The 21,772-nt window shown below is 51.8% G+C and overlaps 1 protein-coding gene across 1 annotated transcript in view; it reads left to right on the top strand.

Annotated features, from left to right (window-relative positions):
* PTPRS (protein tyrosine phosphatase receptor type S) overlaps positions 1–21,772 on the top strand; it is a 145,833-nt gene that overhangs the window by 87,632 nt on the left and 36,429 nt on the right. Inside the window, exons 8-10 of the mRNA XM_065422130.1 lie at positions 204–337; positions 530–674; positions 21,301–21,398. Coding sequence (XP_065278202.1) covers positions 204–337; positions 530–674; positions 21,301–21,398 — 377 coding nt within the window. The remainder of the gene's footprint in view (positions 1–203; positions 338–529; positions 675–21,300; positions 21,399–21,772) is intronic.

Here is a 21,772-nt window from a genome sequence, read left to right as displayed (position 1 = left end):
AAGAAAAACCCCTGCCTTCCTGCAGGCGCGGTGAGAGTCAGGATCACGCACCCATATGCTACTTATGGATAAGCCGTGGGGGGGGAGGGGGGGGGGGAAATAGTCTTCTAAATAGCCCAGTAATCTTGGGCCCGTCTCTCTCTCTCCTCTTCTGCGCTGGCTGTCCAACCCCACCTCGTGGATTCCTCCTCGGTCAATTTTAGTTCCTGGGCAGCCGATGAACTTCCAAGCGGAAGCCAGGACGGAGACCAGCATCAGAGTGTCGTGGAGCCCTCCCCGGCAGGAGATCATCGTGAAGTACGAACTCGGCTACAGGGAAGGAGATCGCGGCAGGGAGGTGAGTGCCATGAGGGAGGCGTGGGGGATGATGGTTCTGCCCCTTTCCCCTGGAGAATGACGGGACCCTCCCTTAGCTGGGGGTGTGGGAAGTAGGGTGGGTTTTTTGGGGGGTGTTCATGTCTCTGCTCCGAGTTTTTATTTTTTCTTCCCTCCCCTTCCCTCAAACCCCCCCACCCTCGCCCACCTCCAGGTGTTGAAGACCTTTGACCCGACGACCTCGTTCACAGTGGAAGGTCTGAAGCCCAACACTGAGTATGTCTTCCGGCTGGCTGCCCGCTCGGCTCTGGGCCTGGGGGCCTACACCCCGGAGGTCAGGGAGCGGACCCTGCAGTCTAGTAGGTGTCTCTCCTTTCCCAGCCTTGTCTGAGGGGAAGACAGTCAGGGAGCCACAGATGGCGGGTACAGGGGTATGGAACCGTGGGGAGTTCACGGCACCGTCCTCACAGGAGAGGATTGCGCGGCTGGGGTACTCTGTGGGGAAGCGGTTGTCCCAGTACTTATGGACCCCACCGCCTCCCCCCTCCCTGATCTAGATAGCCAAGATTTGGGTGGGCCAGGGGCCAGGGCGTGAGTTAGCACCACCCGTCCGAGAGGAGCGGTTTAACGAGCTGGACGGCTTAACGAGCTTGACACCGTCCCCATCGGCCCTTCGTGCTGAGCATGCTCAGTGAGGATGGCTTCCCGCCTCCACCTTTGAAGCTATGGGTCGTTAACCAGCAGAAATTGAGCCGGAGCTCCTGGGGAGGGACACAGGAGGGGTTTAAGAGAGCTCTCTGCAAGAGGTTTGTGAGCCGGGGGGTAGATGGTGATTAATAAAACTAACATTGTCATCGGTCTGAGGGAAAGCAGCCCCCACCTCATTGTTCATAAGCGACTTCATAGCCTGCGGAGACAGGCCATTGGGGCTTGGGCAGAGCTGGAGAGAGGGGGAATGGGGCAGGGGGGTTAACGACACCAGGATGGAGTGTATGTAACCCAAATGTGCTGGTTTTAGTTTAATGGATTGTCTCCCTTCGCTGTTGCCCTGGGGATGACCAGCCCTGGATGGCAATATTTCAACCTGGGCTTTTCACAGATCTTTGCTTTTAAATGAGGTGTTTTTTCACTGCATGAGTGGCTGTGGCAGCTGTTCTTTGTGTTTTCTGTCTCCTCTCATCTCTACTAAATCCCTCGGCCGCAGTTTGGAGTAGCCGCGAGCAGAACTAGCTCAGAAATGGCTCTGGTCAGCGCGTGAGAGCGCAAGCGAGCTCCCATCGCTCACAACCCTTAACAAGTGGGAGCAGCAGCCTCTCAGCTGGGCGGCCCGCCTCGTCTTTCCATTTTAATTGTCAGCTCCCCTTCCCTCTCTTGCCCAGGAGCGAGAAGAAAGGGGAATTTCTGTTTCTACTTCAGACAGAATTTCTTACCGGGGCTTTCTCAAGCCTCCAGTCCATTCAGAGATTTGCTTGTTTGTTTGTTTGCTTCCTTCCTTGAAATGTGTTTTTTTTTTTTTTTATAAAAGTCGGTATCTATATAAAAAGAAAATTGTTTCCTGGCTTTGCCGAAACACCGCTGGTTCCAGTTCTGACCCAGTTCGGTACCAGTAGAAGGAACCAGATGTCCTTGATCAGCACCAAGAAATAAAAAGAATGAATCGAAAGGATCAAGAATAGGTGTCAAAACTTTCCCACACTCTGCTTCTGTTTTACTAGAGCTTTTCGTTCTGGGAGTCACGGGGCTGGGTGCGGGGGAGGATTTGGGAACTGGGCTTTCTGGTTGGATACAAGCAGTCCAGAGGGGTGGGGGTCACGGGGTGGAAAATGGCTCTAGGGCCTAGCGACGCTGGAGGTTTTCCAAAAAAAAAAGAGGAGATGGGAGGTGGGGGGCTTCTTTGGGGATCTTTCTATCCTGGCACTTGCCCAGGAGAAGGCGTGGTTTGTTCCATTGGTCTGCAGCTCAGCTGTAGAGGGATAGCCGTCAGTTTCACGAATTTAACGCTCTTAAGAACCTCAGCTGGGGAGCTGTCAACATTTTGTAATGTGGTGAAACGTTTTTTCCTGGCCGGCTGCTGGACGAACGAGTCAATTCTCCCCGGTCCGGGTGGCATCCTCGGCTCACAGACCTTCTGGCTCGGGCAGGCTTTTGTGTCTTTCCTCTGCAGCCCCTTTTCCGTTCAGCTCCTTCCTGGCCTGCTCCCTGGCTCTCTTTTTCTCCCCATCCATCTACCTGCCTGCCTGCCTGTCTCTCTGCATGCCCTCACAACCCAGTGAAGCCAGCTCCCCGCACTGTCTGTCTCTCTTACTGCCTGGGCAGTTTCCCACCTCGTCTCTGCAGCACCAAAGCTTTCCCCACCCCAGCCACCTGCTGTGGTGTTCTGTGTGGTTTTTTTCTCCACCAGTCTCAGCTGTCACACACATGCATGCCTGGCCCGCAGCCCCTCCCTGCATGCACCCCCTGCACAGCCCCCTCCACATCTCTTGTCAGGGTGGCTCTCCCGAGCATCATAACCAAAGTAAAATCCATTAAACTAAAGGTAAAGTATCTTTTTCTTCTTGAAGTAGCTGGGTTTTAACTCTTCAAGTACCAGAGACGTAGATTGGAAAATAATGAATCAAATGCTTGGAGGCCTAAGGCAATGTCGCCTTTTCTAACCTAGTTGTGAAGCCCTTAGAGTTTCTTAATACCCTTCTCATTCAAAAATTTCTCCTGGTGTAGGAAGCAGGTGTCACCCGACAGGAGCGAAGGGGGGGGGGGGGGAGGGCGACGTGTGGGATGGGTTATAAAGGAACCAGAGGGATTTTCACCTCTCTGCTCCTTCCTAAGAGGGATGTTCCCCCACCCAGTTGCTCTGATCCTTCTCTCCACCCCAAATAGGCTCTGAGTGAAATTACAATGATCTAAAGTCTATGGTACCTAAAGGGTTAAACGCATTGTATTGTACGAGGTCAGTAAGGGTCATTCTTGTGGCTTGGACAGTCAACTTAAAGCCTGTAAAAGATGCAGCTCAGGTGAGTACTGGCTGGTCTCAAGCTGATTCACAAATACAGTCCACCCTGTCACTGCGCAGTCTCCTACGCACCCTGGGTATCCTGCAGCCCCTGTGGGAGGAATGGGTGGGAAGGGGGGGGGGGGTCTCAAAAAGCTGTCTGCTTGGTGAAAAGAGAGATGTGTGAGCACAGAAAGTTACATGCTTCGCAGTGAGCTCTTTGCTGTATGGCAGTCCCCTGTGTAGCCAAGGCATTTGGTGGAGAGGTGGAGCCCAGATCCGCAGCGTGGGATCTGCAGAGCTTCATTGTCTACTGCACACAGCTCCCTGGGCTAAGTGAAGCATGTCACCTGTTACGCACGCGCACACCCACACCCACACCCCCGCCGGTTCCGTGCAGGTTGGGCTGGATTGTGAAGGAAACTCACTGTGCCATGAATTCCCAAGAGTGTCTCTCCAACATGACCAGCACTTGGTGGGTGTTTTCATCCAGGCGTTGTGGTCAGTTGAGAGCGGTGTGGGGCACAGGTGCCCCCCCCCCCCCCCCGCCTCCCTTTTAACCAGAGAAAGTGCTACAAATGATCCCGAAAGGAGGTCTCGCTCCGGGGACATGCGGCAGGTCCTCATGCTGGAGCTTAGAGGGTGAGTGAGAAAGTGCCAGGCTCAGCCGCCGCTGATGGAAACAGCGCTCCCAAGCGCAGGCCGGAGCTCCGTGCTCTGCCTACTGGGCCTTTCATTATGAGTGTCAGGAGCCTTAGGCTCAGGATGGAAAGGGTAGGTCAGGTCAGACCCTCTCCGCAGTGGGTTTCGCAGCCCTTGTGGCTTCAGCTGGGTTCGGAGGAGTGGAAGCAGTTTTTGACCCCACCCGCGGTGCTGAGCGTTGGGTGCCGAGGACAGGTAGCTGGAGGCACCTTGGGGCTGTTTCGTCTTCCAGCTCAGTATGAAAAAGGCGTAGATGCCTCTAAGTTGCAGAAGGGGACAGCACACCGGCCTATTTTGCTTCATCATCCTTTATGGTCAGGCCAGGTGGAGAAAATTGTCTGTTACAGGGAATCTGGCCACACTGTCGCCAGTCTGGGTGCTGGTATCTGTCAGAAATAGGATAGATCAGAGACTGGTCGTCTGTCATTACTGCAATAGCTAGGTAGCCAGGGGAGGGGAAGACTAGCCAGCATAGAGGAGCTAGTAGTTGTCGGGGAAGGGCAATATCTTAAAAGCAAATCGTTTTCAGAAACCCACCAGGAGCTTGGTCTGGCCTCGTAGCTCAGTTTCTCTTGTTCTCACGTAAGAAAGTCTTATAAGTTAGCAGTTGAAGTTTGGAAGGTAGGTAAACAGACTGGGAACGTTCTGGAAGGATTTGCTTTATATATCGATATTATTTTATTATTATGATTTCCTTTTTGAGAGATCTTTCATTTTGAAATTAATGGATTGATTTATTTTTTGTTTCAAGTTTGTTTCTTTGGTTGTTTGTTTGACATGTTTTCTATTATTTGGCGTGGCTAGCCAGCTGCTGGAGATCATAACCCCAGGGAGCAGAACTTTGCCTGGTCACTGCACAGAAATCTCCTTTTCTTGATGGGAAGGAGCGAATTGGGGAAAGCTTTAATTGTTTTGTTAAAGGAGCCTTGTGAAGGCAATTTAGGCCCAAAACTTAAGGTTTTGGGTGCAGGGAGAGAGAAAAGATCTGACAAAACTAATCTTAATAGAAGAGTTTGTGTTCAATTAATAAAGAAATCAGTGAAAATCAGTTGGTTTGTTTGTTTTAAAAAACATCCCATATAATGTGAAGTTTGCAACCCAAACACAACAGTGCATGAAAGCCAGAAAGGGAAACTGACTATGTAAACAGAAGTGAAAGTGATGAATCTATTTTCACTGGCCAAGCAGAGTAAAGGGAAGGCACAGCACAAGTGATGAAAAGTCGGTTAGATTTTTTAAAGCAGACGGGGAGATTGTTAAACACCCCAGCAGAGTGTCAGTAATACAAACGTAAAGGGATTCCAACCCTGTAGTCCTGGGGACAGAGTCTCCCTTCGGTCATACTCATTATAGACCAGTGTAACTCCATTGACGTCAGTGAATTTAGCCCCGATTTCCCCACTGTCAGACCACAGTTGAGCCCTTTATGCTCAGCTAAAACCCTGATTTATTTCAGTGGGACTTTGTGTAAGGACTGTAGGATTTGGCCCAGGAATAATCTTTAAAAAACCTTTAAATGGTGGTCAGCATTTATGTATTCATCCTGATGGACATCCCACATGGGGATGGGGAACTTAAGGCCAACATTGTCGAATTTAGGTGCTTAACCATGGACTTGGAGCCAGGATTTTCCAAAATGGAGACTGAGTTTAGGTCCCCAACCTGAGACACATTTCTGCTTTTCAGAAAGTGCCAATCACCCGCCCTCTGGGGATCAAAGCATCCAAGATCACCTAGGGTCAGATTTTCAAAGGTATTTAGGCACCTAAAGATGCAGATAAGTGCCGAATGAGATTTTCGAACGCACCTAAGTGGCTTAGGCACCTCACTCCAATGAGAGTTAGGCACTTTTCGGTGCTTTTGACAATCCTGCTAGGCACACATCTGCATCTTTAGACACCTAAATACCTTTGAAAATCAGGTCCCTGGTTAGTCCCTTTTGCAAAACTTGGTGTTAAGCCTAGTTGAAAAACTTTGGCTTAATGCAGCTTTGCCCGTTCATCGGGAACATGACTTGCCTTTGGTTGTACCGAAGTTTGCAAGGCTGCTTTAAAAACAGGAGCTAAAAACTGCCCGTCCCAGGAAGGAAGGGCTGGTTGCTCAGTTGTGGTCCAGTCACCCGTAGCTGAAAATGAAGGACGCGTTGGGCTAGCCTGCTCTGTGTTTTATTCCTTTGCTTTGTAACATTTATGTTCCGATGCCCCCGTTTCATTTCTCTTGCCTTTATTTTTTATTTTTAAAAAAACCAACCCCCTCTCTTCTTTTTTAATTTATCTTCCTAAACCAAATTTTTTGTATGTTTTATTTTAGATTTTTTTGTTATCATTTTCTTTTTTTTTATCTTTCCCATCTTTTGTTTTTTCCCCTTCTTCCCTTCCCCCCTGAATTTTCCCCCATCATAGAACCGTCTGCCCCCCCTCAAGACATAAAATGCGTCAGCACCAGATCCACTGCCATTCTGGTAAGTTGGCGGCCTCCGCCGGCCGAGAGCCAAAACGGTGTCCTGGCTGGATACAGCGTCCGCTATCGAGCGCTGGACTCTGAGGACACGGAACTTAAGGAGGTGAATGATATCCCCCCAACCACCAATCAGATCCTCCTGGAACAGCTGGAAAAGTGGACAGAATATCGCATCACCGTGGTGGCGCACACAGAGGTGGGGCCAGGCCCGGAGAGCTCGCCAGTCGTCGTCCGAACAGACGAAGATGGTAATTCCATCTCCTTTCGGTTTCCTTTCCTCCCGAGCCCGCCACAAATACATGGCTGAGGAGACTTCCCTGCAAAGGAAAAGACATTGGATTTTTGGGTCCCTTTTGTTGCCGCTTTTTGATGCCAGAAGAAAGCCTGAAGGTTGCCCCCCTCGCCCCCCACCCCAGATTTCCTCACTCATCTTCCTAAAAACCTGCAGGTGCCATGGACATCAGCTCCTCTGAGAACCAGGCCCTCTGTTTTTCTTTTCCTGCTTGATTTTTTTTTTTTTTTTTTTTAACATCCAGGCATTCAAGTCTTGTCCACACTGCTTTTCCCAGGAAATTCTGTGGCAGGCTGGAGAGCTAGTTAGATTATGACCTCCCAGCTATCAAGGATGTAGAATCTGAGCCGTTGAGAGGGGACAGGATTTGTAGCCAGAATTATTTAAAAATATGTGAGGGTTCCTCCCTTCCCATCTTTGTCGTTAAGGCATATTTAACTCAAAAACCTGAGAAACAGGAGAAGGGATCTCTTTGTTAAAGGGTTAACAACCCAGCCCCTTCATGTAAGAACTAAGAGAGCTCTTGTTCCAGTTCTCTGGTTCTCCTAAGGAGACCTCAAGCAAGAACAGGGAAGACTTGATTTAACTGATATTTCTTGGGTAAGATAAAGCAAGCGAAAAAGGGGAAACAATTTAAAAAACAAACAAAACCTTTCTGGGCTGTCTTCCTCCATCACAAACAAGCTAAAAAGGACCCAAGTCCAATTTTCTTTTCCGTTGCAGGTCACCTTTAACAGCTCTCCCATTTGCCCGTCCCTCTGCCTGTATCCTAACACGATACCCACTACTGGAGGTAATACCTTGCTCAGAGTAATAGGAGACAGCAGGAGCACCCTAAAAGTGGGGGGGCTACAGGCGCCCAAACCGTGGCCCTGCCCCGTCCCGCGAGGCCTCACCCCCGCACCGGCCATTCTTCCTGAGGCCCCTCCCTCCAGCCACCCATTGCTCTAGATGTCCTGATTTTATAGGGACAGTCCCGATTTTTGGGTCTTTTTCTTATATAGGCTCCTATTACCCCCACCCCCGTTCCGATTTTTCACACTTGCTGTCTGGTCACCCTACGTTGCCCCAAGGCCCTGCCCCCACACCGCCCTTTCCCCCAAGCCCTCTTCTCTCCCCCCCCCCCCCGCTTGCTCCTCTCCGTCCCTCCCCTGATCGCTCCCCCTTATGGCCGGTAAAAAGTGGGAGGGCCATGGCCCCCGGCCCACCCTGTTCCAGCGCCCTTGGGAGACAGAGCTGCAGTGTTGTCCTGGCCAAGGTCCCATACACTGCTCCAAATCCCTTTCCATCCCAATTCCTTTCCACGGCGTCTCTTCCCATTTCATGCCCTAAGATCAGACCGCTGCTGCTGAGTACCAGATGCATTTAAATGCCTGAGAGGCAAGGGCTTGAAAGGGCTGGGGTTCAGTCCCATCTTCCTTGCAAGCATTGTCCCAATGTCCCTCAAGCACAGCCAGAGCTTTCCTTGGCTAGCTCCTCAGAAATCAGGTCTGCCAGTGGATTTGATCCAGAATTATACAGCTCCTTCTAGGCAGGCAGCTCTGAGGAAGGGGCTCATGGAAGGAAGATTGAGCAGAGAGAGAAGACACGAGCTCACCTTCGTGCATCCAGATTGGCGAGCTATGCAGCTGCCGTCCAGACGCTGCCCATGACAGCGTGCGATAGCCGATGGCAGATGTGGTGGCCTTCCACAAGTCTGGCTGACTCTCAGCCCACTTGCAAGGCTCTAGATGCAGTACGTGCCTGCCCCATGCAACCTGGATAAGCGTCCAGCACTAAGTCTTAACGCCTGTACCCTCTTTTCTCTCCCTTCCCCGCAGTGCCCAGCGCCCCACCTCGTAAAGTAGAGGTGGAGGTTCTGAACTCAACGGCCATCCAAGTGTTCTGGCGCTCTCCAGTCCAGAACCGCCAGCACGGGCAGATCCGTGGCTATCAGGTCCACTATGTGCGCATGGAGAACGGAGAGGCCAAGGGGTTGCCCCAGATCAAGGATGTCATGCTGGCTGATGCCCAGGTGAGGACTTTCTGCCCCCTTCCTCTACCATGGCGGCTTGTGGGGAGGGCCATCTGTTTGGGTTATAGCCCCAAGTGACCCAAAATACTGGTAAGTGGGCACAGCATCTCTCCGACAAACAAGTCCCTTGTCATATTCAGTTAATTCACGCTCCCAGACTGTAGCTGTTGAGGACGACCATGAGCCATTCTCCAACTCCGGGATAAGTAGGCTCCATCCTTCTCGTTTCTGGGAGGCCCCAGGGCAGGGCCCCATTCCTTTAAATCAAGCCGAGGTCACTACAAAATCTACTAACCTCTCCCATTCTACTTCTTCCTTCACCTTGGCCTGGTAACCTCTGACCTCCAGTTGCCACTTGCCCGGGGACTTCTTCCTCACGCTGTGTGTGTCTCTCTCTCCCCTCTTCTCCCTCTTGTGTTCTCACTTGCAAATCCTCTCTTGTTCTCTGCTCAGTGGGAAACAGATGACACTGCTGAATATGTAAGTAAAATGCTTCCTGCCTGGTCCCGGTTCTGTCCTTTCCCTTCCACCCTCTTCATTTGTGGTGTGACATTTTGTCTCTTCTTTATTTATTTTTTTTCAGTGCTAGTTTGTCTATTTTCAAGCCTGTTACAGTGTTTCTATGCATTGTTCCGCGCCCCACCCTGTACACTTCGCAATGCCATCCTGATTGCTCCTTTAGTCAGCACATACCCCAGGGTTTTCCCCCGAGCTCTTAGGGAAGGTCGAGTCAGCTGCTTCTCGATAGTGGAAGCAATCCAGACATCAAAGTGGGACCAGACTAACTAAGCTGCATATTTAAAGACGGGCTGGTGGGAGCAAGGTCTGTGACTATATCAGAGACCGGGACCACTGCTGAAAAAACATTGCTGGGTTAGAGACGTAAGAGCTCAGTAGTGTGGAAGCAGCTAAGACCTGGCTGACAACCAAAATAGTAAGAACTCTGTTTTTCTCCGACAGTAGCTTCTAAACCATCAGGGCTTGACTGTGAACACTTGATGGCATTAGAAAGCCGAGGTTCCCAGCTAGTCACTGGTACAAAGCGCTCCCTGCTAGCCCTAGCAACTCACAAGGGGCTGGACCTTAAAATCAACTTTGTGGTTCCAGGGTGTGTCTACACTGCAGCTGACAGCTATTTTTAGCGCACTAGTTCAAGCAGTGCTACTGCGAGTCTGTGTTTCTGGGTCCCAGCTGCAGTGTTTACTACTTCCATTTGAATGCCGACATGATTTTAAGGACGACGGTAGCAGGGCCGCCCAGAGGATTCAGGGGGCCTGGGGTCTTCAGTGGCGGCAAGCCCCCACCGCCGAAGTGCCGGGTCTTCGGCGGCAGGTCCTGGGGCGGAAGGACCCCCTGCCGCGGGTCTTCAGGGCACTTCGGTGGCGGGTCCCAGAGCGGAGGGACCCCCCGCCGCCGAATTGCCGTCAAAGACCCGGAGCGGAAGAAGCTCCGGGGGCCCGGGCCCCACGAGAGCTTTCCGGATCCCCCGGAGCGAGTGAAGGACCCCACTCCAGGGGCCCCGAAAAACTCTCATGGGGGCCCCTGTGGGGCCTGGGGCAAATTACCCCACTTGCCCCCCCCCCCCTCCCGGGCGGCCCTGGACGGTAGCCACAAAGCAATGGGGGAAGGCATTCCTCCCTTGGGCTAGCGGGTACTGAGGCTTAGGCTGATAGAATAAAAATACTTAGGCCGAGATTTTGATTTCCTGCTAAGAATGATGCTCCTGTGAGGCAGGGCAGTGCTCTGAGCCTCCTTGTACAGATGGGGAGCAGAGGGTGTGTCTACACTGCAATTAAAAAACCCATGGCTGGCTCGTGCTGGGGCTAAGGGGCTGTGTAATCGTGGTGTAGACGTTTGGGCCCGGGCTCTAGGGCTCTGTGAGGCGGGAGGGTCCCAGAGCTTGGGCTGCACCGCAGCCCGAACATCTACACTGCAAACCCCTTAGCCTGAGCCCCGTGAGCCCAGCCACAGGTTTTTAACTGTAGTGTAGACATCCCCAGCAAGGCTAAGGGGATGTCTATATTACAGCTGGGAGGGTGCCTCCCAGCATGAACAGACAGACATGCTAGCTGTGCTCGAGTTAGCATGCTGAAGATAGCAGTGTAGCTAGGAGTAGCGTGGGCTCGCCTCCTAAGAATGCCCCCCCCCCCAGGGGTCCGGGCAGGATTGTATTCGGACAACTAGCCCAAGCTAACCCTGGCTCCATCGCTATTTTTAGCACGAGCGCTCAAGCAGAGCTACTGTGTGTCTGTCTCCCTGACCCCGGAAGCACGCTCCCAGCTGCAGGGAAGACAGACCCTAGAGGTATCTCTACACTGCAATAAAAAACCTGTGGCTCTGCATATCAGAGCCCAGGTCAACTTGACTGGGGCTTGGGCTGCGGGGATAAAAATTGCCGTGTAGATGTTCAGGCTCAGGCTGCAGCCCGGGCACTGAGACCCATCACTGGGGCTCCAGCCCAAACATCTACACTGCAGTGTTTAGCCCTGCAGCCCGAGCCCCACAAGCCCAAGTCAGCTGCAGCCAGGCTGCGGGTCTTTGATTGTCGCAGCCTAAGTGACTTGCCCAGGGTCACACAGAAAGTTTGACAGAGCAGGGAATTGAAGGCCACTCTTGTAAGTCTAAGGCTAGGGTCCTAACCACTGGACCATCCCTCCTCCTTGGCAGCATGTTGTTTTTAAGGTCCACTCTCTCACTGCCTGCCCCACTTTGGGCAGGACAGATGTTCTCAGGAGCAGTAACCTTTTAACCAAGTGCTAGCCTGGGGCCTAGACTTTGTAGAGGGAGTAGAGATCAAACAAATGCAAGGTTCCCTTCACCCTCCCACCCAGGGCTCCGGGGAAAACCCTGCTGTGCATGCCCCCATCCTGCTTGGTTTAACATGTGTGTTATTGTTAGAACAGTGTTTGAAGGGCAGAATACCTCACTGCCAAGGGCCAGGCTAGAGTCCTGCTTCATAACAAAAGCTCTTTAGGAGCCAGGTGTGGTGAGAGTGATAGAGAGGGGTGTGTGTGTGTGTGTGTGTGTGTGTGTGTGTGTGTGTGTAAAGTAACACTCCACCCTACCATGCAGGCAGCAAATGTTGCCTTGCAGTTCGCATTAAAGCAATCCCTTTAATATTACAGACGGCGATTTTTTTTTTTTAAAGTCTCTCACTGGTGGGTGCGGAGGAGGGGGTTAATCTCCTTGAAGCCACGGAGCCCTCCTCTGAGACAGTGTGGGAGAGCGGGAAGCTTTGAAGAGCACGGCCATGTTTTGATGGTTCAACCGGTTGGCGTTCAGATAGGGGCTGCGTTTGAGGTGGATTCGAGAGAGCGTGCGTTTCATCCCGGTCCCTGCGGACGCCGGGTCTGTTCATAGCTGGGGTAGTTGTGTTTCATAGCAAAAGACTGCGCCCCGCCCCACCCACCCCCCATCTCCATGTTTTCCTAGAACTGCCTTGTGTTTTCAGTGTCGGTGAACGTTCCTGCATGCTGGACAGGGCTGAGGCTCTTACAAGGAAACAAGCGTTTGTTTAAAAAAAAAAAAAAATCTCTCTCTCTCTCTCTCTCTCTCTCTCGGATCTTGCAAACAGGAAATGATCATTGCTGGGCTCCAGCCCGAGACCTCGTACTCCATCACGGTGGCGGCTTACACCATGAAAGGGGACGGCGCCCGCAGCAAACCCAAACTGGTCACGACCAAGGGTGCAGGTGAGAGGCTCTCCCCCTTCCCCACCCCTCCCCTTTGGAAGTTGTCTCACTCCCCCAGGCCCAGAATTGGAGAAACTCTTTCCTCTCTATGCAGCTCATCACGTCTCCCAGCCTCGTTATGCAGAGAAGCAATTTCCCCAGTCCAGCACTGAACGCCTGATTCCCCCTAAAGACAGCCTCCTTACCCCAGTGCCCCAGAGAACCCTCAGCTCACCCCCAGTCCTGTACCCCAGAGAACCTCCCACCTTAATACAGCCAAGCAGAGCATTCCCAATGCATAACACCCCCCAGTCATCTCAACCAGAGAACTCCCAGTTCTCCCCTGAAGAGAACATCCTCCCACCCAATGCAGCAGACAACCAACTCATTACACCTCCCAATGGCCTATACTACATATGCTCCATCCCCAATACAGCTAAGGACTGCCACCTCCTCAAACCACCCTGCTGATAAAGGGACTCTCGAACCTGGTCCAGCTTGTGCCGTGCTGGAGGTGTGGTGTAGACTTCTGGGCAGGGCACAGGGCAGTGTCCATCAGCGGGGTCTGTAAGGCCTGCCGATGCCCGGGGTGTGGTTGTGGGTACTTGAGTAAAGTTTACCCGGAGGAAAGGCTGGAGCCAGAGGGGTATTGATCACCTTTCCATGCTGCCTATGAGTTCAGCGGCTCTGGCCCAGCGGAGAATTGGCCAGAGGGCTGAGCAAATCTGGCAGCAGCATGGGAGCCGGTGAGGTTGGAAGGAGATGGCACCGTGGCCCTGCTGGAGTTCAAAGCGGCTCCTCCCGCCGGGGACCTCAGTGCACCAGCCACATGGAACTGAGAGGCCAAGGCCAGGAAGTTCTCAGGCTGCGAGTGCAGTGGGATGGAAACTGTAGTGTCAGCTGACAAGAAAACCAGAGGCTGGAGTGGTCGAGGCGGGAGGGAGCAGCAGACGTAGAGCGCTGAGATGGGAAGGGAAAGTCAGATCCTGTCTCACACAGGATCAACTGGTGTTGATCTAAAAGTCCCCAAATCTTCTCCTGGCACAGCCCTGGAGTGAGGCATGTGCTCACTGGTAGGCCAGCGGTCCCCGGAGCCCTGACGATAATCTCCGCCTACGCTCCTCTTCCAGCTTGGTGGGGCCAGGCCCTGCTTTGTCCAGAGCGATCATCCCCATTGCAGACCCAGCGCACTGGCCTGGCCTGGCCCAGCTCCCCCGGCACCGAGGACGCAGGGTCTGAAGTGCTCCCATTCCTAGGGAAACAGATTCCAACTGGGACCCTCAGCACGGTCTTGCGGCGAGCGATTGCTGGGCCCCTGGGCCGGGCAGAGCACGCAGCGAATGTAGACTAGCGAACAGCAGAGGTATAGAACAGACATGGGGATAGCTGAGGCCACCCGCTCTTCCATCCCCATCGCGTTGTCTCTGACGGCTGTACTAGCAGCGCCAGGGTCAGTGCGGAGAGGAAGAACAGACAGCATTGACCTTTGCTAGACTGATCTCCTGGAGCCAGGCTCTGGCTGCCACGCAGCTGCCCTTCCAAACCCCAATTCTTTCATCCCTTTGACTTATTCCTTATGGCAGGGCTGCTCCCGGTCCGAGCACAGAGAAACGGGGTCACGGCCAGGAGGCAGGGACAGAGCAGAGGAACGACAAAAGCCACTGAGGGATCTGTCTCTCGTTCCCCTGAACCTTTCTGCTGCACTGGGAAATGGGTGCCTTCGCCTCCTTTCATCCCTGGGGTCAGCGGTGCTGCAGTTCCTCCTCCGCTATTACAGCTCACCTCCACTCTGCAGCACTTGAAAGGTTTTATGCGGGGGGGGAACTGCTGTGCCTAGACCTGCAATTGAAACTTCCCCTTCCCCTTGTGTCTCAAGGCATCACCATGGAATCGCATTTACCTCTGTCTTCCCTCCGCTCATCTTGTTCCCTGCCCACCATGTTCTCGCATTCACTCCTCTCAGGCAGCAGCTTTCTCCCCTTTTCATTTCCTTCCTTTGTCTCTCTCTTTTCTTGCTGGTTTTTCTTCCCCTTCCTTTTCTTCTCCGCTCAGGGGTTCTCTGCCTCCCTCTGCGCAGGGCAGCTGCGTCAGTGGCCATCAGCCACCCCTGGAAATGTGAGCTGCCACTCCAGTGATCAAAGGCCCTTGGTCAAATTTGGCGTCATTAACCTGGGTGCCCCCAAGGCTACAAAGCCAACGCAGAGCTGCAGCGGAAGGAGCGATGCAGCCAGGAATCTGGCGTCCCAGCCTGGAATGGGAAGGGCAGAAACCAACATTGTGGCTCCCTTTCCATGCATTCTTTCTCCAGTGAGCATGGGGTTGGAGCATTGGAGCCTTTCCCCTTTAATGTGGCCTTTCCTGCCCAGTTGGAGAGGGTCCTGGTACTGAAGAGGACAAATCCTCCAGACACTTAAGCAAACTTATAGATTCTAGGACTGGAAGGGACCTCAAGAGGTCATTGAGTCCAGTCCCCTGCCCTCATGGCAGGACCAAATACTGTCTAGACCATCCCGGATAGACATTTATCTAACCTACTCTTAAATATCTCCAGCGATGGAGATTCCACAACCTCCCTAGGCAATTTATTCCAGTGTTTAACCACCCTGACAGTTAGGAACTTTTTCCTAATGTCCAACCTAAACCTCCCTTGCTGCAGTTTAAGCCCATTGCTTCTTGTTCTATCCTTAGAGGCTAAGATGAACAAGTTTTCTCCCTCCTCCTTATGACACCCTTTTAGATACCTGAAAACTGCTATCATGTCTCCTCTCAGTCTTCTCTTTTCCAAACTAAACAAACCCAATTCTTTCAGCCTTCCTTCATAGGTCATGTTCTCAAGACCTTTAATCATTCTTGTTGCTCTTCTCTGGACCCTTTCCAATTTCTCCACATCTTTCTTGAAATGCGGTGTCCAGAACTGGACACAGTACTCCAGTTGAGGCCTAACCAGCGCAGAGTAGAGCGGAAGAATGACTTCTCGTGTCTTGCTCACAACACACCTGTTAATGCATCCCAGAATCATGTTTACTTTTTTTGCAGCAGCATCACACTGTTGACTCATATTTAGCTTGTGGTCCACTATAACGCCTAGATCCCTTTCTGCCGTACTCCTTCCTAGACAGTCTCTTCCCATTCTGTATGTGTGAAACTGATTGTTCCTTCCTAAGTGGAGCACTTTGCATTTGTCTTTGTTAAACTTCATCCTGTTTACCTCAGACCATTTCTCCAATTTGTCCAGATCATTTTGAATTATGACCCTATCCTCCAAAGCAGTTGCAATCCCTCCCAGTTTGGAATCATCTGCAAACTTAATAAGCGTACTTTCTATGCCAATATCTAAGTCGTTGATGAAGATATTGAACAGAGCCGGTCCCAAAACAGACCCCTACGGAACCCCACTTGTTATACCTTTCCAGCAGGATTGGGAACCATTAATAACTACTCTCTTGAGTACGGTTATCCAGCCAGTTATGCACCCACCTTATAGTAGCCCCATCTAAGTTGTATTTGCCTAGTTTATTGATAAGAATATCATGCGAGACCATATCAAATGCCTTACTAAAGTCTAGGTATACCACATCCACCGCTTCTCCCTTATCCACAAGACTTGTTATCCTATCAAAGAAAGTTATCAGATTGGTTTGACATGATTTGTTCTTTACAAATCCATGCTGGCTATTCCCTATCACCGTACCACCTTCCAAGTGTTTGCAGATGATTTCCTTAATTACTTGCTCCATTATCTTCCCTGGCACAGAAGTTAAACTAATTGGTCTGTAGTTTCCTGGGTTGTTTTTATTTCCCTTTTTATAGATGGGCACTATATTTGCCCTTTTCCAGTCTTCTGGAATCTCTCCCGTCTCCCATGATTTTCCAAAGATAATAGCTAGAGGCTCAGATACCTCCTCTATTAGCTCCTTGAGTATTCTAGGATGCATTTCATCAGGCCCTGGTGACTTGCAGGCATCTAACTTTTCTAAGTGATTTTTAACTTGTTCTTTTTTTATTTTATCTTCTAAACCTACCCCCTTCCCATTAGCATTCACTACGTTAGGCAATCCTTCAGACTTCTCGGTGAAGACCGAAACAAAGAAGTCATTAAGCATCTCTGCCATTTCCAAGTTTCCTGTTACTGTTTCTCCCTCTTCACTGAGCAGTGGGCCTACCCTTGGTCTTCCTCTTGCTTCTAATGTATTGATAAAAAGTCTTCTTGTTTCCCTTTATTCCTGTAGCTAGTTTGAGCTCATTTTGTGCCTTTGCCTTTCTAATCTTGCCCCTGCATTCCTGTGTTGTTTGCCTATATTCATCCTTTGTAATCTGTCCTAGTTTCCATTGTTTATATGACTCCTTTTTATTTTTTAGATCATGCAAGATCTCGTGGTTAAGCCAAGGTGGTCTTTTGCCACATTTTCTATCTTTCCTACCCAGCGGAATAGCTTGCTTTTGGGCCCTTAATAGTGTCCCTTTGAAAAACTGCCAACTCTCCTCAGTTGTTTTTCCCCTCAGTTTTGATTCCCATGGGACCTTACCTATCAGCTCTCTGAGCTTACCAAAATCCGCCTTCAGACGCCAGCAGCAAACCCCCTGAACATCAGCATCTCACTCCTTTCAGTGCCACTTTAGTTCAGCCTGGCATATCGCCTCCTAGCGTTTCCCTTTCCCTGCCCATCTCTCTTCTCCTTATCCTCTCACTCCGCCTAGATTTCCCTCTTTCACTTCTTTCCCTCCTCTGTGTCTTTCTCACTTTCTCTCTCTTCTTCACTGGTCTCTCTTCCCTTTTTGTTTTCTCTTCTGTAGCCTTCCCCCCTGGTCCTTTGTCACTCATTCCCTCTGTCTTGTCGTCCTTCCTCATCTCTCCCATTAGAATTTGCTGCAGAGGTGCATCAGTCACCCAGATATGTTTTCTCCAGCAGAGCAGCTATTACCCAAAACTCAATTTCCCCCAACTTGAAATAGCTTTTAAAAAAAATAAAATAAAATAAAAAAATCTTTCAAATGGCTCTGAAACGTTATCTCCTTTCCACTGTTGAGTCAATACACCTTCCAAGAGGAGAGATTTCTTCCTTTATCATTCAGGGCTAGGGGCTGAATTTAAATACTGTAATACATCCAATTTTCTCCTTTAGCGTCCAACCCAATTGCAAAATAAAACACTTTTTTCCCCTTCCTTCCCCCCTTCCAAATTATATTTGTGGTGCAAATGTAATATTTCCAGGCCTGGCTGATTATAGTAATGTTTGTGATAAAAACTGAGACATAAAGATAATGGCATTGTTTTTCTCTGTAATAACATTGTGTTTCTTAAGTGTTTCCAAAGGAGGTTTTCCCAGCAGCATTCATCAGCCATTCTCCAGTTGTTTGAAATGAATAAAACATTCGTTCCAGGCAGCCCATGCCCGGGTGTTCACATGTTGGGGCTGTTGCTTCCAACCAAGCAGGCTTCCCTGGTGCTGCCAGGGTGTGTGTGTGTGTGTGTGTGTCTCTCTCTCTCTCTCTCTCTCTCTCTCTCTCTCTCTCTCTCACACACACACACACACACACACACACACACACACACACACACACACACACACACACACACTTACTTGCAAGGCATCATTGGGCAGAAAGGCATCGGCTGATTCAGCCAGTCCCAGAGCACCTTTCTCATCCTCACCTGCATGCCCCCAGCCAGATTAACTTCAGAGCTGGTTTGTGTTTCTCTGAAACCCGTTTCCTTCCCTTCTACCTTCTCCTCCCCCGCTTCCTCAACCGGGAGAGAGAAGGAAATTAGATCTTTAATAGAGTGGAGTGAGTGTAAACGACACATGAGCTGCCGGAATTAATGCCCTCGCCACTCCGGCTCCAGTAACCCCCGGGCCTGCATATGTAATCAAACCCTGGCCATTAGCTCATTTAGCATTCAGGCAGGGACAGGGCTCGTTAGGCAGAGGCATCACCAAACTCCCACAATATCCCATAAACTCAGTAGAACTGACAGGTTGTGGAGGGAGCCGGCTGAGAACAATGTCCCTGTGATGTCCAGGAGGGAAGACGCCAAACTGAGTAGACAGACACTCTCCTCTCCTCCACTTCACCCATATCCTGGGGTCTGTTTCCAGTCCCCGTTTGCCCCCATCTTTCTCTTCCCAGCTGGGTGATCAGACGGCTGCCAAACTCGCTTCGGCTGGCCTCGTGCCTGCAGTTAAGGACCCCAGGCTGCCCAGAAACGCAGCCTTCCCATCCTTCATTACTTCACCTTCAGCAACTCTGCGCTTTCCCGCTCGCTACAATCTGTTCCTGCCCTGTTTTTCTGCATGAGTTGCGTTGTCTAGTGTCTATAGCAGGAGGCTGGGAGACAGGACTCCTGGGTTCTCTCTTCTCAGCTCTGGGAGGCAGTCATGTCTAGTGATTACAGCCAGAGGCTGGACGTTGGGCTCCTGGGATCTGTTCCAAGTCGTGTCACTGAGGCTAGGTCTACACTACGGGGGAGGGGGGTCGACCTAAGATACGCAACTTCAGCTACGCGAATAGCGTAGCTGAAGTTGCGTATTTTAGGTCGACGTACCTGGCTGTGAGGACGGCGGCGAGTCGACCGCTGCCGCTCCCCCGTCGACTCTGCTTCCACCTCTCGCCGCGGTGGAGTTCCGGAGTCGACAGCAGAGCGATCGGGGATCGATTTTATCGCGTCTACTCTAGACGCGATAAATCGATCCCTGATAGAAGACGTGCCCTGAGTCACCATGGGACCCTTCCTGCAGAACATTTTGGAGGGAGAGGGAGTTAAAATATCACAACTGTATGTCTAAATCTGACTCTGGAGTAGTACTTAGCACTTCGATGGTATGTTTCCTTTCCTAAATTGAAACCTGGCAAATTCAAACCGGAAACAAGTGTAAATTTTACGCGAGAGTAATTAACCATTGGAACAATTTACCAAGGGTTGGGGTGGATTCTCAATCCCTGACAGCTTTCAAATCGAGATGGGATGTTTTCCTAAGCGACCTGTTCTAGGAATTATTCTGGGGAAGTTCTCTGGCTGGTGTTATCGAATTGGATCGTCTGTGTGATCACAGTGGTCCATCCTGGATTTGGAATATATGGCTCTAAATGCAGTCTGAACATTAACCCATTCATCATCACAAAGCTTCCTGCGAGGTGGGCAAACGTTAACGTTCCCGTTTCAGACACCAAGGCACAGGGAAGTCAAGGTAAATGCTTTCGAAAGTGGCCACTGATTTTGGGAGCCTGCCACTGATTTTGGGAGCCTGACTCAAAACACCTGGGGCCTGATTTTCACGGCAACTGGGAGTCGGTGGCAGCTGGGGGTGCCTGACCCTGCTGAATTCAGGCCTGAAGATGTCTTGAACTGGGCACCCAAAAATCAGCGGTCACTCAGAAGGGTTGGTCCATGTGGCCTTGGGCAAGTCACTCAGCAAGCGAGCAGCAGAGCCAACAAGAGAAGCCAGGATTTCCTTGTGCCCGCTTTGTTAGATAGCTCTGCCCTCTGACCCCTTCACCCAGCTTCTCCATCCCTGGTGCGAGGAGGAAAGCTGGGACGGAACTGAGCTTGTCTCTTCTCTCTGTTCTCTCCCAGTTCCAGGGAAGCCCATCCTGTCCGTGCATCAGACTCAGGAGAATTCTCTCCTGGTGAAATGGGAGCCTCCCTTGGATGCCGAGGGCCAGGTCATGGGCTACCGGCTCCAGTTCGGTCGACAGGACATCGACCCCCTATCCACCTTGGAGTTCACGGCCCAGGAGGATAAGTACACCGCCACCAACATCCACAAGGGTGCCACGTACGTTTTCAAGCTGGCCGTGAAAAGCCGGGCTGGCTTTGGGGAAGAGGCCGTGCAGGAGCTGACCATCCCCGAAGACATCCCCCAAGGTTACCCCCAAATCCTTGAGGCGAGCAACATCACCTCCATGTCGGTCCAGTTCAGCTGGCTGCCCCCCGTGCTGGCCGAGAGGAACGGAGCCATTGTCAAGTACACCGTGGCCTACCGGGAAGCCGGTTCCCCCGGCAACCCCTTGGAAAAAGACCTGTCCCCCTCCCCCGAGAACTCATACACGCTCAACGGCCTCAAACCCAACACCGCCTACGACGTTAAAATCCGGGCTCACACCAGTAAAGGGCCCGGGCCATACAGCCCGACCGTCCAGTATCGGACGTTCCTACTGGACCAAGGTAGGACTTACCGGTTTCTCCTCTCTCTCCTTGTAACCGGGGCTGGCGCCGGGAGGCAGAGAGCCGGGGGCGGTCCAGCCAGCCTAGGACGGGCTGGTGAGTAAATGCAAAGCGCTTGGTCTCACGCACGGGCCCCGCGCTCCTCTCTGCCTTCGCCAGGTAAGTCCCTTTTACTGCTTCCTTCCAAGTTAAGTCCAGGCGCCCTCCTGACTGGCCACCGGGGCAGGCCAGCCTCTCTCACAGGTGGGACGAGCCTTTTCTTCAGCTTTCGCAAGCCGCCACTCAGCCAGATGCCAAACGCAAAACCGGCGGGGGCTTGTCCTCAGCCGAGCCTGCTCAGACATCCAGAGCCTTATTCTCCACAGCAGCTGCTCAGGCGGCCAGCGTTTCAGGGGGGGTTTGGCTTAGGGAGGCTGGGTGGGGTGGGGGGAGGTGGGATGTCTTTGGGCAGAGACCCTCCCCCACCCTGCCCCTGGGTTAGGCTAGGGTTTGGCGTGGGAAGGGGCGTCAGGGATGTGACTCTGGCAAAACCCAAGCAGAGTGTGGAAGAGGGAGCAGGTCCTTCTGTTCCCTACGTCAGTGCAGCCAGCGCCCTGTTGTCGGTGTCTGATAACCCCTCCGCTCTCTCTCTCCCCTACCCCATTCTTTCCCTTCCTCTCCCCCCCACCCCACTCCCGCACTTTCTTCCAGCAGTTTTACCCAAAAACTTCAAGGTGAAGATGGTGATGAAGACCTCCGTCCTTTTGAGCTGGGAGTTCCCCGAGAACTACAACTCTCCCATCCCCTACAAGGCAAGTGAGACTGGGGACCCTGTCCCCGTGGCCCGCCTCTCGGGGCCTGTAGGGCAGCAGGGGGTAGAATTTGGGGATGGTATATTCAGGGTTAAACCCTCCTCCTCCCCTGAAACCAGCTCCCATGGGCACTCCTGGAGAGAAGCGTATCTCCTGCTCGGGGTTCAGCAGATCCAGGCTGCTCCCATGGGGAGTCTGACTGCGGGAAGCTCGTCTCCATTACCTCTACCTGAACCTGCCAGGGGCTTTTTGTGGTGTTTTGGAACACAGCCTCTTCTCCCTGCCCTCAAAAACTTGTCTGAGCGGCAATGAAGTATAGAGCTGGGGATTGAGAGTTGGGACTCTTAGATTCTGTTCCCGGCTATGGAGGGTGG

Source organism: Emys orbicularis, chromosome 24, assembly GCF_028017835.1.
Source record: "Emys orbicularis isolate rEmyOrb1 chromosome 24, rEmyOrb1.hap1, whole genome shotgun sequence".
NCBI lineage: Eukaryota > Metazoa > Chordata > Testudines > Emydidae > Emys > Emys orbicularis.
Note: the sequence above shows the minus strand (reverse complement) of the source record. Positions and strands in the feature narration are given on the sequence as shown.